This window comes from Rhododendron vialii, chromosome 1a (assembly GCF_030253575.1).
Source record: "Rhododendron vialii isolate Sample 1 chromosome 1a, ASM3025357v1".
NCBI classification, from domain to species: domain Eukaryota; kingdom Viridiplantae; phylum Streptophyta; class Magnoliopsida; order Ericales; family Ericaceae; genus Rhododendron; species Rhododendron vialii.
The window spans coordinates 33,972,394-33,988,506 of NC_080557.1; the positions used below are offsets into that span (position 1 = coordinate 33,972,394).

General features: G+C 42.3%; 2 protein-coding genes across 2 annotated transcripts; both read left to right on the forward strand.

The window, feature by feature from the left end:
• The first annotated feature begins 357 nt into the window (after positions 1-357).
• Positions 358-6,251, forward strand: LOC131307131 (auxin response factor 9-like). Its single transcript, XM_058333544.1, has 14 exons — positions 358-1,461; positions 2,085-2,185; positions 2,665-2,760; positions 2,845-2,901; positions 3,024-3,176; positions 3,404-3,488; positions 3,614-3,704; positions 3,831-3,995; positions 4,101-4,214; positions 4,307-4,379; positions 4,471-4,621; positions 4,710-5,338; positions 5,426-5,613; positions 5,708-6,251. Exons 1-14 carry the CDS (start codon positions 1,422-1,424, stop codon positions 5,853-5,855), a joined length of 2,091 nt encoding a protein of 696 aa, XP_058189527.1. The 5' UTR covers positions 358-1,421; the 3' UTR covers positions 5,856-6,251.
• Positions 6,252-11,752: 5,501 nt separating this feature from the next.
• On the forward strand, positions 11,753-12,750 carry LOC131330925 (uncharacterized). The gene is made up of 2 exons (XM_058364691.1): positions 11,753-11,771; positions 11,813-12,750. The coding sequence occupies exons 1-2, from the start codon at positions 11,753-11,755 to the stop codon at positions 12,748-12,750; spliced, it is 957 nt and encodes a 318-aa protein (XP_058220674.1).
• The last annotated feature ends 3,363 nt before the right edge of the window (positions 12,751-16,113 follow it).

The following is a 16,113-nucleotide window of genomic DNA, read 5'->3' on the forward strand; positions in this document are numbered from 1 at the left end:
ATGTATAATTTTTTAAAATTTTGTATAATAGAACTAATCGAGATCTATCAAATAAGATCCATATTGCATATTTTTATAGATTTGTATTAAAAGAAATGTACAATTTTTAAAAGGTGGGTAGAATATCGAAAGTGGATTAACAAACACAGACGGAGGGAGTAATTTTTTTAAAAAAGAATTTCAAAATGAAAAAAAAACATTATCGATTATGTGATATAGACAATTCTTTGTGAAATCTCAAAACACAAACATGGATAACAATTTGGGACGGAGGCAGTAAATACTACACAACCTCTCTACATAATCCCCCCCCCCTCCCCCCCCCCCCCCCCCTCCCCCCCACACACACACACACACACACACTCTCCCTCTCTCTCTCTCTACACACATTCAGTGTGTGTGGACTGGGCATATAATGTAAGCGTGTTTTTATATTTATGTGTAGTTGTAAAATTATTGGGTGTGAATTTGAATGTGTCACTAAAATTATTGTATCGAAAGCAATGGTGCTAATATCACACCCAAACACACCCACCACTCACATGAGTGGTGGGTCTCACACACACTACACACTCTAGTGTATGTATAGGATCCATCACTTATGCGAGTGTGGGTGTATGTTTAGGTGTGAATTTGAGTGTGTCACCGGAATTATTGGTATCAAAAGTGTTTTGTGTATTTGTTGGTGATTTTATAATTGTCCCGTGCCGGAAATTGCACGGTCCAGTTCAACAAGCAGCTCCCCTTCCACAACCCCAGCCCAAGTCCAAGTAGCGTCCAACTAACCCGGGTAATTTCCACTCTAGAGAGAGAGAGGGAGAGGGGGAAGAGAAATAGACGCCTATATAGAGAGAGAGAAATTCAGGAGAGAGATACATACAAGAAATATATAGGAAGTAGGCGAGGAGTAGCATTTAGAGAGAGGGAGAGAGAGAGAGGAAAAAAAAAAAGCGGTTGAGGGGATTTGGTAACGTCGATTCAGGTGATGGTGGCTTCATAAAGGGTCTGTGTTGAAGTGGGGAAAAAAGCGGTGTTTTGCCGAATAAAGGCTGTTTTGTTGGCGAGGAGCGACAAAGTTCGGAGAGCGGTTTTGTAACGGATAAGAGAGAGAAAGAGGAGAAGTCGATTGGAAGTCATTAGTTACTTATTGCATTTCAGAGAGAGAGAGAGTGACAGAGATAAAAACTGTTACAGCAATCAAAAGGCCGTGCTCGAGTGTTTAAAGGGGGAATCCGTAACGGCCTTTTAACACATCTGTTCTGTTTGTTTGGATTGAAGACGATAATGATGATGATGATGATGATGAATGAGGTGGGTTGAAGTTCCTCCCAGGGGTCTCTGCAGCTTTCTTATTAATTCGTCTCTCTCTCTAGCGCGTGCTTTCTCTCTCTCTGCTGGGAGGTTCGATTCGGGTTGTTTTGATGGCGGGAGTGGATAATCTCGGAGTTTCTCACACAACAGGTGAAGGCACTATCATCGATTTGCTTTGTTTTGGGGGCAATTTAAATTGGTTTTGTAGTCAAAATGAGGTGATTAAACCTGCTGCTTGGTTACTGAGAAATTGTAATCTGCTGTTTTTCTTAGATTTCAAAGAAAAACTGCAGATTTTTCAAAGGAGAGAAAATTGCGGAGCTAATTTTTTTTCTTTCCTGATTTTGTTTTCGAAAATTTTCCAATGGATGTTATTGGGGAATTGAAGTTTGTTCACTCTAAAATGGGGTCGTAAAATCTGCTGTTGGGCTGTTAAGGAAGAAAAAAAAAAGTAATTTTGGGGGCTCTTTATCCATTTTTTTATAATTTTAATCATTTATTTTCTCTCTCTCGCTTGGCAACTGAATTTGTTGCCTCCTGTTTTTCCCGCAATTTTTCGGCTACCAAAGGGTAGGAAGAGTTCGATGCTATTCTGGTTTTTAATTTTTTATGTATGGCTTTGAAATTTCCATGGATTATTTCGGGAAATAAAAGGTTGTCCCTCCAAAATCCGGTGCTAAAACCTGCTGTTTCGTTGCTGAGAAACGAGGCTAATAGTTTTTCTTTTCCTCTTTTGGAATATAAATTTTGATGAATTGGTTTGGGGAGTGAAGATCTGTACACGGAGCTATGGAAGGCATGTGCTGGTCCTCTGGTTGATGTGCCAAGGCATGGGGAGAGGGTTTTCTACTTCCCACAAGGTCACATGGAACAGGTATGGATTCTCTCTCTCTCTCTCTCGTGTGGGGTTTACTAATCTGAGAGTCATGTTTGAGGTTCTTGTAACAGCCCCTTCGGATTGAGGGGTTCGGTGAGAAAAGAAAAGAAAAGAAGAAGAATCTCACCCCCGTGTTTCTATAAATAGGTGAGAAAGGATGAGGAATGTGTGTAAATGCAAGACTGATTTTATTTCTCAGCATTTCTGACAAAAGAAATGATGAGATTTGGTGAGAAAGCATAACCCTTGATTTTCTGAAGAAATCACCAAATCCAAAGGTGCTGTAATGGAGGCCGAGGGCCGAGGCTCCAAATAAGAGAACTTAGGAACACTAAAGAACATATATATCTTGTGTTGTTTGTTGTGTGATGATTTGTGTGGATCAATTCGTCTTGTTCTTGCGTAAAACTCGCCCTCTATTCATTTTCTATCTTTGGTTTTCTTCTGATCCGGGCTGTAAACTATTGCTGTTGCAGTTACAGGCGTCAACAAATCAAGAACTTAGTCAACAGATTCCACAGTTTAATCTTCCGTCTAAGATTCTTTGTCGTGTTGTGAACATACTATTAATGGTACTTGAGCTATGAATTTCGAATTTGTTTTTAGAAAGTTGTCTCTGCCTTCTTTAATGTAATTTCCCTGATTCAAACTAATAGGCAGAACCAGAAACAGATGAAGTCTATGCACAGATCACTTTACACCCGGAAGCAGATGTAAGAAATTAGTAGTGCTGTATTGTTACACTGATTATTTCTTTTTATGCCCTCTGATATTGGGGAAATTGGGTTCTTGAAGAAGTGCTTTTTTTGTGTATGCTTTTTGGCGATGTTATTAGCAAACTGTACCCACAAGTCCTGATCCGTGCCCGGATGAGCATCCGAAACAGAATAATCATTTGTTCTGTAAGATTCTAACGGCATCTGATACAAGCACCCATGGAGGATTCTCTGTTCTTCGGAAGCATGCGAATGAATGCCTACCTCAACTGGTAATTTCTCTGATGTTCATTGCTGACTATTAATTTAGTTAGCTGTTCCAGAAATTGGGAATCCGAAAATTAAATGGAAAATTATTTGTTATGAGTGCTGTTATGATGGTTTTGGTTATATATATGATATATCTCCTAATATGAATAACTACTGGTTCCGTAAATTAGACAAGCGACCAACCATTTCATATATTCTCACCTTGGTATTGCTCTTTCATATTGTTCAGGACATGAACCAGCAAACCCCAACTCAGGATTTGGTTGCCAAAGATCTTCATGGGTTTGAGTGGCGATTTAAACATATATTCAGAGGTAAGCAGCACCTTCTTGCAGTCTACCTTGTGCCTTCATTTGTTTGATTCATGTATTTACCATAGATAGTGCACTGAGATGCGAATCTGTATATCTCTCCCTTTGCATGAACTGATGATGATCAGGTCAACCCCGGAGACATTTGCTTACAACTGGCTGGAGTACATTTGTGACTTCCAAGAGATTACTCGCGGGAGATGCTTTTGTTTTCTTGAGGTACTTGATGTTCGATTTTCCCCCTCTTGTTGGAGTACTGTTTAGGTTAGGGCATGACCGCATTGGGGTAGCTTTATTTATGTTTTATAATTTATTTTAATTCATCAACGGCCAACTATGATGCAGAGGTGATAACGGAGAACTGCGAGTTGGTGTTCGGCGACTTGCTCGACAACAGAGCCCTATGCCACCATCTGTGATATCCAGCCAGAGCATGCATCTAGGAGTGCTTGCCACTGCATCCCATGCCATTACTACACAAACCCTCTTTCTTGTATACTACAAACCAAGGTTTAATGTCTTCCTCTCTCGCTCTGTACCATTTGTTCTTTATGGTTGTCAATTTGCCCAATATGTTGCAGCATTTCTCTTCTTATGCTTGATGCCACTGACCAGGACTAGCCAATTTATCATTGGGTTGAACAAATATCTTGAGGCTGTCAAAAATGGGTTCTCAGTTGGCAAGCGGTTCAAGATGAGATTCGAAGGAGAAGAATCTCCTGAGAGAAGGTATTCATATTATTCCCTTCATGTTTTGACGAGAGATTATAGGAAGGGTTGGCTTCTTAGTTTGTAAATCCTGCTCCATCCTTTATGGTCAGGTTCACGGGCACTATAATTGGGGTTGAGGATATTTCGCGACAGTGGCCAGACTCTAAGTGGCGGTCATTGAAGGTGCAAAATAGTAGTGATTAACTTCTTCGATTCTTAACTAGTTTATTCCTTATTTTTAATACTTGTTTTCCCTTATTATGTCTTTGTTTAGGTCCAATGGGATGAACCTGCAACCATACCAAGGCCAGAGAGGGTTTCACCATGGGAGATAGAACCCTTCGTAGCTTCTGCTCCAGTAAACCTGTCTCCGCCACCAGCAGTGAAGAGCAAGAGGCCCCGACCCATTGATCTTCCTGTTGCAGGTATGTTACGCCAGCTGTTACCTAGGTTTTCTTTACTGTAAACCAATGCGGAGTTTGAGTATTTCTTTGTTTGCATTTGTAACTGTAGAAAATACTACCAGTTCAGTTGCTTCTGCTTTCTGGTATCCTAGACCAGCGACATCAGTAGAATTCAGCCACTTAGGTAGTAGTTTGACCGATGTCCAAAGTAACGAAAGCCAAGCTGTCTGGACTCCAAATCAGAAAGATCTCCATAACAGTTACGCTAATAACAATAGCTGCTGTAGCTCAAGGGCATGGGCAGATGGAATCTGGCCTCCTTCTCCACTTGGGAATGGTTCTCTAAATCTGCATGGCAACACAATGGGCGACAACAAAAATGCAGCAGCCCCTCGATCTATTTCCAATTATGCCTCTCATTTCATTAATGCAACACCAGGTCAGGTGGAGAGGGGGGGAAAATATGAGACTATTTCTACTGGTTGTCGGTTATTTGGTATTGATCTGAAAAATTACTCTAACAGTCCTGCTCATCTAGAGAAGGAACTGCCATGCCCAAATGCTGCGCCTAGTGGTGCCAAAGGTACCTTACCAGTTTTGGTTTCTGAAGCGGGGACACCTCAAAATCAAGACCTTTTGACACCCACAAAGGAACAAAAGCAAGTTCAATCGGAGGGATTAACGAAAGAGGTACAGAGCAAGCAGGCTTGCACTAATTCCACAAGAACACGTACAAAGGTGAAACAAAGCTTCTTGTTGGCTTCAGGTGATTTGTAGTGTATAAATCGTGAGTCCAGTTTGTTGGTAACTTGTTATATATGCCAGGTTCATATGCAAGGGGTTGCTGTCGGTCGTGCTGTTGACTTGACTGCTTTGGAAGGGTATGGTCTGCTAATTGATGAGCTGGAAAAGATGTTTGAGATTAAAGGGGAGCTTCACCTGAGAAATAAATGGGAAGTTGTTTACACTGATGATGAGGGTGATATGATGCTCGTGGGTGATGATCCATGGCCGTGAGTAGCATGAAATTTGAACTTTTCTCAATTCTCTTTAAATACGCCAAGTTTCTTATTTTGATTTAGTTTTTGTTTTTAAATTTCATCCCAGAGAATTCTGTAAGATGGTTAAGAAGATCTTCATATATAGCAGTGAGGAAGTGAAGAAGATGCGTCCTGGGTGCAAGCTTCTGTTGTCATCATTAGAAGGTGAAGGAACCATTGTAAGCTTGGAGTCGGATCTCAAATCTGAACAGTGAGGTTTGATTACTTTTTGAAGTTAAAATCTTTTGGCGGTCTTCGATCACCGAAAGGGGTACATGAAGAAAATGGGGGTTGCTCAGTTTTTTTTTGGAGCTTGCTCAAGAGACAGCTGAAGTAAATTACAATGGTTGGTTCTTGTTCTTTTGGATTGAAAAGTGGTAGACTACTAGCTGTAGTACTAAAGAAACACGGTGAAAGGTTATTAGAATTGGAGTTTGTGAATACCTTGCTTGTGGGTTGTAGTGTGTTTTCTGCTTATGAATTATCAGCCTGTATGAATGTATACTTGTTATGATGGCAAGAAATGCACTAATCTAGTGTTTGGGGTTTTGTGAGTGGATAAATGTTGCCCAGGTTTAAGAAACCTTGCTATATATATGGCCCTTCTTGTCTCCTCAGCTCTTCCTTTTATTTCTCTTTTTGGTACTACTTTTGCCCCTCAAATCCTTTGTACCCAAATTTTTCTATACTCTTTTCCGGTGTAAGTTTTGCCGTTAGACCAGGCGAGGATCTTATGAAAAAGATTTTCACCCTATCAAACTGTTCGAAATGCACCGGAACACGATTATAGAATCATCTGAGTATATAAGATATGAATTCCTATTTTTGGCACAGTTGGTCCCCCCGTGAAACACCACCCACCACAGAATTTCTGGACCAACAGATGGAGAACTTTCAGAGAAAAGATGGGTAAAAGCTTTTCATCGCACTAAAGTTGGTACACAGTGTTTGCAGGTGGTCCCTGAAATGTCATGCATGTGAGCCACGTTACTAGATCAGTACTACTATTTTGCTTGAGCAGGCGGTGGTAGTCATGCACCGTAATTCTAACTGGTTTAACAGTATCAAGCACATGACACTCTCAGAGGCCTTTTTCTTTTGTTTGGTGGGGCTCTAATTGGAGTATCTCAGTCAATATACTCGTAATTAAGCTCAAAAGAGCAATGCTACGGAGCCGTTCGATGCAGCTGGACTCCATGTGATGAACGTGTGAGTCAAACTGAGTTTTTGGACGAATTGTTATAGTTTAATTTTTGGTATGTAGAACAACTCCTTTGGTATTGCTGAGACTTGGAGATGCTAACATTGCTTGGGATTGTATTTGGATTGTAAAATATGAAGAGAAGTTTTATTGCATTCAATATGTGAAACCTTACGATGAGCCCTCTATTTATATAGGAGAAGGAGTCTAATTATGGAATGAAATCATTCTAATTAACTATGGAAGAAAATCATCTTAATTACAATCAAATCACAATTTCAAGATCACGATCTTATTTATTATACTCCAATCTATTTATTCTAACATAGATAATGAAATTTGTAAAGGTACTAGGAAGGAAGAAAAAGAAGAAGAAAGGCCATGAGGAAAAAACTACGAAGTTAGCTTCATCACTTGATTATTATTTGTTCATTCTTCCCATTTACCTTTTTAATTACTTTCACAAACTCATCCACAAAGTACGTGAACCAAACTGAGCTCTAAAGGAAGAGAGAGGAGAAGGAAACTGTGGTCTCTTTTGGATTTTCAAAAAAGTTCCTTGTCTTTAGATTTGGAGGCAAGAGTCATTTTCATGAAGGTTGGCTGGTTTAATGGAAACTTGGGAAGTTGTTCAATTAATGAAAAAATGATTTTAAAAAGGTGCACAAGTTAGTTTGACAACGGCTTGCCCAAGATGTGGAGGAACATTAATATTGATGAGCACACACGCAGCGAAAGAAATACGGAGTACAAACTTTATTACATGTACAAATGCTTGTACATAGACACAACACACACTTGCAGGGTACACCTTACTTTAATTGGGGTTCTCCCACCTCATCAAAGGGAGATTATGTCACCACTACTCAATAAGGATCCTAAGGTCCTATTTCAGAACGTCAAAAAAAATTTTTATTTTTTAAGAAGATAATTTTAAATTCAAAAATTATTAGTTTATTGGAATATAAAAATATGCAATATTTGAAAGATCTTATCGAGATCTTTTATACGATGCAAAAAAAATTAAAAAATTATTTTTCGTTTACATTATTTTTGAATTTAAAAATATAATAATAAATTATTAATTTTTTAAAAAATTTTTTGGAACGAAACCTAATTTTTTAAGAAGGTTTCTAGATTCTTTTGCCATGTTCTTACCAACCTATATATAGGATTGGATTTTGAAAGTTAAGGCTGGAGACGAAGAGGTGGTGGTGGTATGGACCAACGAGGAGGCGACACGTGGTATAGCTGCAAGCCGGTCAGGTCACTGAGGTGATGTCTTGTCAAGATGCTAATCACGAGGAAACATGTGGATGGCCAGATGAAATCGGTCCGGTTTCTACTATGAGGGCGGTTCGGTTTTGAAGTCCTCGCGCCTAGTGCAGGCTGAGCGAGAAGTTGATGGGCTATAGTGGTGGGCCGAACCCAGTTTCCCTAATGAGCTAAGTCCAAACGGTTAAACGGGTTGAATGAGCAGCACAGATAGGTTGGACCAAGCCCACACATTCCGTTTGGGCGTGACCAAGGAACAAGCCCACAAAAAATATTTTTTTACGTATTCTTGTCTGTTCAATTTGGGGAAGGAATATGATTGTTAAACTTGAGCTTTCCAAAAATGTGCTCCAATTCAAAATGTAATATCAAATCAAGAGATAAGGTTAATGGGTATTTTCATATGAATTTATTCTTGAACTTATCAAAATGAACAAACAATTTGGAATAAGGAAAAGTCAAAAACTCAACAAACAAAATTAGACGAAGAGATTTAAAGACAAGTAAAACAGCGGTCTTGCTATTGTCAGTCCAGTGGACTGACAATAAGTACATTAGAAGATAAGGAAAACACATATTTCTGTGTACATTTTACACCATTTAATACATATTCACACACTTATTAATGTCAGTCCGTTGGGCTGATTTTAGAATTTTCCTTATTCCAAAACTACTACTCCCTCCATCCCTATTTAATTGTCAACTACGGTTTTGTGTGCATTTTCAACGACTTATGTCTCTTGACATATATTATGTCTAATGTTTTTGAAATCAATGTCTCATAGAAAAAATTGAGATCTATCAAACAAGATTCATATTGCATATTTTTGGCAATATACGTCGAGAGATATAAGTTGTTGAAAATGCACGTAAAATTGTAGTTGACAATGATCAGTCAGCCAAATCACGTTACGGGAAACTTCTAGAAATCATGCAAAACAACGTTGAGGCATTCATAAAATAAATACTACTCCACTAAAAGAGTATTGGGGTTCGGATAGGGGCTTTTTTGAATCTTTATTGAGGTCCCGTTTGGTTAAATAAGTTAATTGGCTTATTATTTTGTCTTTATTTAATTTTTTTTTGTATTTGTTAATTTTTCGTCAATTTTTTGAAGATTATTGCATCGTCATGACAAGAGAAATCTAAAAAATAAAAAAAATTACGATCGAAACCTAATTTTTTTGAATAAAGGCAAAAATAAGCTAGTAATCCAATTTTTTCGTCTTTATTTAAAAAAAAATAGATTTCGATCATTATTTTTTACTTTTTAGATTTCTCTCATCATGACGATGCAATAATTTTCAAAAAATTGACGAAAAACAAACAAATACGAAAAAAATTTGAATAAGAACAAAAAAGAGAGCCAATTGACTTATTTAACCAAACGAGACTTGAGTTGGCTTACAGAGTACACTGATTAGATTGCTCTTTAGGAACTGACCAGCTTCCGTACACTGATTAGATTGCTCTTTAGGAACTGACTTCTGTCACGAAAAAGTTGGGCCAAAGGAGCTATTGGGTTAGCCTCTTCAATAGCCCATTCACATACCCAATCACACACTGTAGCAGGCCGAGTGAAATGGCTCGTGCCATCCCGAACGTGATCCAGTGGACCAATTTAGTCCAAGTCATTTTACCCTTACGGACGGGATACATGTTCGGTCAGAGACCCTCTGATGGTCGCACACCACACTCGGTCCCGAACGAGCGTGGCCATCACTCTAGCTCATCCGCATGGGAACAACAACCTTGGCTGTGGTGACGTTCGTGACGTCATCCGAGCGGTTATCAAGATAAGGATAGGGGCATGTGAAGGTGCCAGCTCATCCTACAAACGGTTACAAAACCCTAAATGTGACGCAAGGGTGACATCAGCCGACGCGTGTTGAGCATTGGTGCAATCTTGGAGACCAAGCTAGGGGCTCTCTATAAATATCCTATTATGCATTTCTAGAAAAGGTACGTACAAGACAACCCTGAAACTCTAATTCTTGGTTCTTCATTTCTCTCTCTGCAAGTTACTGATTCTTGCACCGGAGGGCCATTCCGGGGAGCCTCCGGTGTGGTCTGTAGTCGTGCTTTATTTTGCAGGGCGAGGAGAAGGCCAAGAGCATATCTCAAACCTCAGATCCAAAGGAGCGAATCATCTTGAATGCAGCCCCACAATTTGGTGACCCGACGTGAATCCTTTTTCCTCAGATCCGTGGCGGCTCCTCCGTTATTCCCTTCTTCTTTTGTTCCTTAAACACCTCTCCACCACATCTCTACTAGAATCCCACTCTCCGAAATGGGCAGAGCACCACCTCCATTCCCACCCCTCAACCTTTCCTTGCAAATTATTTCTGAAACTGGCTTGAACACCGCCTCCCCGTCTCACCCTCCAGGATTTACTCCCCCTGGCGTTAGCACCACCGCTCAGCGTCCTGTTGGATTGAGTGTGGATGCTCTAGCTTATGTCCAGATGCTTGAACAGCAGCAGGAGCAAACAAACGCAGACGTTGCCATTCTGAAGATGGATATCACAAGAATCAAGGCCAACGAGCGCTCGGCGGCCTCCCACTTTGGTTCTCAAGGACGACGTCGGCGAGGAAACCTACCACCACCGCCCCCCCTTGGTTGAGGGTAGAGATCCACATCGAACCTCAGTTCAGACCGCTTGGACCCACTATTGACGGACAACCAAGTCGGGGACAATGCTCGCTTTAAGCAGCAACGTTCCTCGGTTCATCAACGTCTCGGCAATAGTGTGGGACACAGAGGCGGAGGAACAAGACGAGAAGGAAGCCCCCACACTGTGTATTCAAACTCATCAGCTGGGGACGAACACCCTCAGGGCTCCCAAAGTTATGATATGGTAGAATTTTAAGACAACGATCAAGCTTTAATTCCTTACGAATCTGGACGGCGAAAGAGCCAAACACCCCAAAGGAACGACAAAGATCCTTAAGGCTACCACGTAGAACATGATGATGTCCCTCGAGAGAAAACCTACGCCGGACGAACGATAGACTCCAAAAACACTCGGAAACCTCCTCGAGAGAAAAACGTAAGTGTGGTCGTTCGGCATGACGATCATCCGAGCCATCGAAGAGTCTAATATACTGAAAACCTTCTAGAAGAGGATTGGCAAAGAGCTCCCATCGAGAGGAGAGAAAGGGCATCGTAACGTTGGCTAGAGGAGATGACAGAGAAAGGAGTACCGAGCCTCTAAAAAATCTCGGAGCAATCGAGACGGATGTCCTCCTCGGCCAACCCACAAGTACCAGTTAAAAAAGTTGACCAAGTCTCCTTTCTCGGCAAAGATTGAAGCAACTCTGCCGAAGGCTGGAGTACACCTCCCGAAGTTTCAGAAGTTTGATCCTAGCACGACCGAGGCTTACACCCACCTCATCAGTTACCGCAGTACCATTTCCTGCGTAACCGACGATGACGCCATCATGTGTAAGGCTTTTTCCTCCAGTCTTGGCCACCTCGGTTTGCTGTGGTTCAATCAGCTTGAAGCAAGGTTGATCCATAGTTTTAAAGAGCTTGAGCGAGCCTTTAACTATCGATTCATCATAAGTAACAAGCAGGCAAAGGAAGAGGATGCCTTAGCCCAGATGAAGAAAAGACCAGGAGAGACGCTTCGGAAGTATGCCGAGTGATACTGGCAGTTGTTTAATGAGATACCTGGCATTGATTAGTACTGGGCAGCAAGAAACTTCAAGAATGGATTGGAAATAGGAAGCAAAATTCTGGACGAGTTGGCAATTTGGGCACCTCATGGAATGAACGAGCTAATGAGGACGGTCGAACAGTTTTGTTCATACGAAGAGTTCCTTGCCAAGCGAGAACTCCAAGGGGGACAAACTCCCACCATACCCCAAAGCCTTCATATCCCCACTCCTCAAATCCCAGCTCCTAAGCCTGTGGTTGCATCTCAGCCGAAGAAGCAAGTCAATACACTCAAGGTGGCAAATAAGAAGACTCCAAAGGCTCACGACTATATAACCGAGACAACAGTATTCAAGGAACTAATCTATTTTCTCCTTCGCACCTTGGAGCAAAAGCCTTTCTTTGTTTGGCCGAACCCACCGAAACTTAACACCGAAGTCGGCAATGATAACAGTCGGAAGAGATGCTCGTACGATAATGAGCTTGGGCATTATACCACGGCTTGCGCTCTGTACAAAGCCCTATTGGAGAACCTGGTTGCCCAGGGGCTCCTTAATGACCATATCGACTGGACCAAAATGCCGAGGAAACAACCAAACGCTTGTGGGCAAAACCCTATTCCTCGACCAGTTGGAGTCATCAACGTTATCCATGGACTAGTAACGAAGGAAGCAACACAGCAGCTTCGTACAGAACTTGACAAGGCTCAGAAATTTACCCAAATTTTTTCTGTTGGCAGTGCTTCTAAACGGCTGAAGACGCTCGAGCGCCCCTGGTCAATCACGTTCACTGATCGAGATCTCCAATGCATTCAAACACCCCATAACGACGCTCTGGTGGTCACAGTACAAATTTTGACACACTCAGTCAAAAGGGTGCTTGTAGACCAAGGAAGCTCGGCAGAAGTGATGTACTTATCCCTCTTCAAGGAGCTTAAAATCTCAGAGCATCCCTTCTCCCAGTCGAGGTTCCCTTAATCGGATTCAGTTGAACTCCTGTCTAGCCGCTCGGCAGGATTACTTTTCCCGTTGTCACAAGCTCGATCATCTCTAACATGGAGTTCGTCGTTGTTGACGCCTCGAGCCCCTACAATACAATCCTTGGCCGAAACTGGCTCCATTCTCTAAAAGTCATCACCTCAACCTACCACCAGGTGGTTCGATACATCGGCGCACACGGCCGACAGGAAGATCTATTAGGAGATCAGTTATAGGCCACACAATGCTATGTTTCAGCCATCGGAAAGACTCCAAGCTCCAGGAGAGTACATTGGGTTGAAGTCCAGGACAAGCCGGTCCTCGATGATGTCGGGTCTCCAGTCGAGCAAAAGTCAGTCGAAGATCTAGTAAAAATCCCAATCAATGAAGATGCATCACGTTATTTCATGCTCGGTTCAGGTTTGCGGGAAGACGAGCGTGAAGAAATGGTTCAATTCTTGAAAAATAACATCGAAGTCTTCGCTTGGATGCCGTACGACATGCCAAGTATCGACCCAAAGTTCATCCAGCACTCACTCAATGTTTCTAAGTCTGTGAAACTGGTGATTCAAAAGCCTCGACGATCGACAGCCATTCATGTCGAAGCAGTAAACGAAGAAGTGGACAAGCTCCTCGAAGCGGGTGCTATTAAAGAAGTGCAATACCCCATTTGGCTTGCAAACCCTGTGATGGTAAAGAAGAAAAATGGAAAATGGAAGGTCTGTGTGGACTACACCAATTTAAATGACACTTGTCCAAAAGATTGCCTCCCCCTCCCAAAGATTGATCAGTTGGTCGATGCAACAGCAGGTCATGCTCGACTCAGTTTCATGGATGCTTACCGAGGGTATCACCAAATTGCCATGGATCCAAACGACATGGAAAAAATAACTTTCATCACCCCTAGAGGTCTTTTTTGCTATCTTGTTATGCCGTTCGGTCTCAAGAATGCTGGAGCCACTTTTCAACAGATGGTCTACCTTTTATTCGGCCTGCTCATTGGTGAAATCATGGAGGCCTATATTGACGACATGGTCGTCAAGAGTCTAAAAGCCGAAAATCACCTTGCCCATCTTGCCGAAGTCTTTGCAATACTGAAGAAGTTCAAGTTACGACTCAATGCCAAGAAATGTGCTTTTTGTGTCGGCTCAGAAAAATTTCTTGGTTACCTTGTCACTCGGCGGGGCATCGAAGCGGATCCGAATCAAATTTCGGCCATTCAGCAGTTAAAGGCACCATCGACTCCTCGGGAAATTTAGAAACTGACAGGAATGGCCGCAGCACTTAACAGGTTCATTAGCCGCTGATCGGATAAATGCCATATTTTCTTCCAAACCTTGAAGAAGCAAAGCCGACGAAGTTTCAAATGGACAGAAGAATGCGACGCAGCCCTCACTGAGCTGAAATCTTATCTGGGTTCGGCTCCGCTCCTCGTCAAACCAAAGCCCTTTGAAACACTGTACCTCTATTTGGTTGTTTCTCCACATGCTGTTAGCTCGGCACTTGTCAGATGGGAAGCCCCCGAGGACCATCTCATTTATTTCACTAGCCGAATGTTACTCCCAGCTCAAACAAGATATTTACCTTTGGAGAAGTTTCTTCTTGCATTGGTCACAGCGGCTCAAAACGACTCCCTTACTTTTAGGAGCATCCCATTATTGTCCTCACAGAGTTCCCACTAAAGAATCTCCTAAGGAAGGCCGATCTATCAAACCGAGTCTCTTAATGGGCAGTTGAATTGGTAAACTTTGATATTCATTTTGAACCTCAGACCGTAATCAAGGCCCATGTACTAGCAGACTTTATTGTCGAGTTCACCCCTGGAAGTCCTGGCGAAGAAGTTTTGGTTCGGCTTGACTATGGGGTGCTGGAGTAGCACAAGGCTCGGGAAACATGGAACCTATTCAATGGAGACGTCTGGAAGCTACATGTTGATGGAGCATCAAACAACAACGGTGCAGGAGCAGGGGTCATCCTTTTAACCCCATGTGGTGTGCTCCACGAGAGTGCTATCACAATCAACTTCCCGGCCACAAACAATGAGGCTGAGTACGAAGCACTACTCGCTGGACTCCAAGCAGCCGCACGTCTACAAGTTGAAGACCTGTACGTCTTTTATGATTCTCAATTGATCATTAACCAAGTGACGAGAGATTATGAATCTCGGGACCCTCGTATGCTCAAATACTAGGCAACAACTCTATAATTGATTCGACAGTTCAAGGGATTCCAAATAGAGCAAATTAATCGTGAAAACAATGCCCACGCCGATGCTATCGCAAGTCTAGCTTCGGCAAGCAAGGCCTCGGAATATCGAAACATCAGTCTCGGTGAAATTTCCGAGCCAAGCTTTGAAGCTCCAAAAGAAATCCTCAGCATCACCCTTGGCCCAAGCTAGATGGATGAGATAGTCGCCTTTATCAAGAATGAGACACTCCCCTCAGATAAAAAAGAGGCCCACCGTGTATGAAGCAACGCAGCCCACTACTGGATCTCTAAGAACGACTAACTCAACAGGAAAAGCTTTACAGAGCCTTATCTTCGAGTCATCCATCCCATCGAAGTCCCTACAATTTTGACCGAGCTTCACTCTGGAAGCTGTGGTTGTCATCCTGGTGGCTGTTCCTTATGTCAACGAGCTCTAAGCCAGGGCTACTTTTGGAAGGGAATGAAAAAGGATTGTGAAGAAGTGGTCAAGAAGTGCAAGCCTTGCCAAATTTTTTCTCCTATTCCAAAGTAGCCTGCTCAAGCCTTCAAACCAATCACTAGTCCTTGGACTTTTGCTCAATGGGGCTTAGATATAGTTGGCAAACTACCCACTGCCCCCGGGGGTTTCAAGCTTTTGATAACCGCAACTGATTATTTCTCAAAATGGGTTGAGGCCGAGCCCCTTGTCATGACGACCGAAGCAGACATTCGGTGATTCGTTTGTAGGAACATTGTAACGAGGTTCGGAGTACCTTATGCAATTGTTTCGGACAATGGCTCCCAATTCGTCGGCAAAAAGCTAACCAGATTTTGTGCTGAGTTCGGAATTCGATTTTTTAATTCCACCCCATCCTACCCCCAGGGCAACGGCTAGGCGGAAGCCACAAACAAGATAGTATGTGCTGGCATCAAGTGTCGGCTTGATTCCAAATGAGGAAGATGGGCCGAGGAACTGTCTCGGGTTCTCTGGGCTTACCACTCCACCCCAAGACGCTCTACTAGCCAAACTCCCTTTGCAATGGCCTTTGGCATGGGGGCTGTTATTCCACTCGAATTTAGGTTCCCAACCCTACGTACTGAAACATTCGATCCACAAACTAATGATGAAGTGGTGGCTACCGAGCTTGTCCTCGCCGAAGAAAAGAGGGACGATGC